At 54.3% G+C, this 376-nt stretch overlaps 1 protein-coding gene across 1 annotated transcript in view; it reads right to left on the bottom strand.

The window, feature by feature from the left end:
• Window positions 1-376, bottom strand: part of LOC119589159 (sodium- and chloride-dependent GABA transporter 1-like) — a 43,877-nt gene that overhangs the window by 5,998 nt on the left and 37,503 nt on the right. Inside the window, exon 9 of the mRNA XM_037937745.1 lies at window positions 196-308. Within this exon, the coding sequence (XP_037793673.1) occupies window positions 196-308 (113 nt within the window). The remainder of the gene's footprint in view (window positions 1-195; window positions 309-376) is intronic.

The raw sequence follows: 376 nt of genomic DNA, 5'->3' as shown, positions 1-376 counted from the left end.
CCAATCCAGCTACCATGGCCCCAACCAACACAAACTCCCACATGACACAGCTAACCACACAACGCAGACTCCCTCATGGCATAACTACCACACAACGCAAACGCCCTTATGACAGTAAACATAAACACTCGTTTCCTGACCCGCCACGGGGAGAGAGAAACCCCTAGGGACAAGACACACATTCAAAAGTCTCACCTGAGAGTCGAGTCCAAGCATGAGTACCATAAGGAAGAAGAGCGCGGACCACAGGGGAGACACGGGCAGCTGCAGCACCGCCGTCGGGTACGCCAAGAACGCCAGACCGGGTCCTACAGGAGGGGGCAAGGAAGGGAGGAAGATAAGAGGGATGGTTAACGTTGGCACTTCCATATTAGCA

Source organism: Penaeus monodon, chromosome 25 (assembly GCF_015228065.2).
Source record: "Penaeus monodon isolate SGIC_2016 chromosome 25, NSTDA_Pmon_1, whole genome shotgun sequence".
NCBI lineage: Eukaryota > Metazoa > Arthropoda > Malacostraca > Decapoda > Penaeidae > Penaeus > Penaeus monodon.
This window is presented reverse-complemented; position numbering and strand designations above follow the sequence as displayed.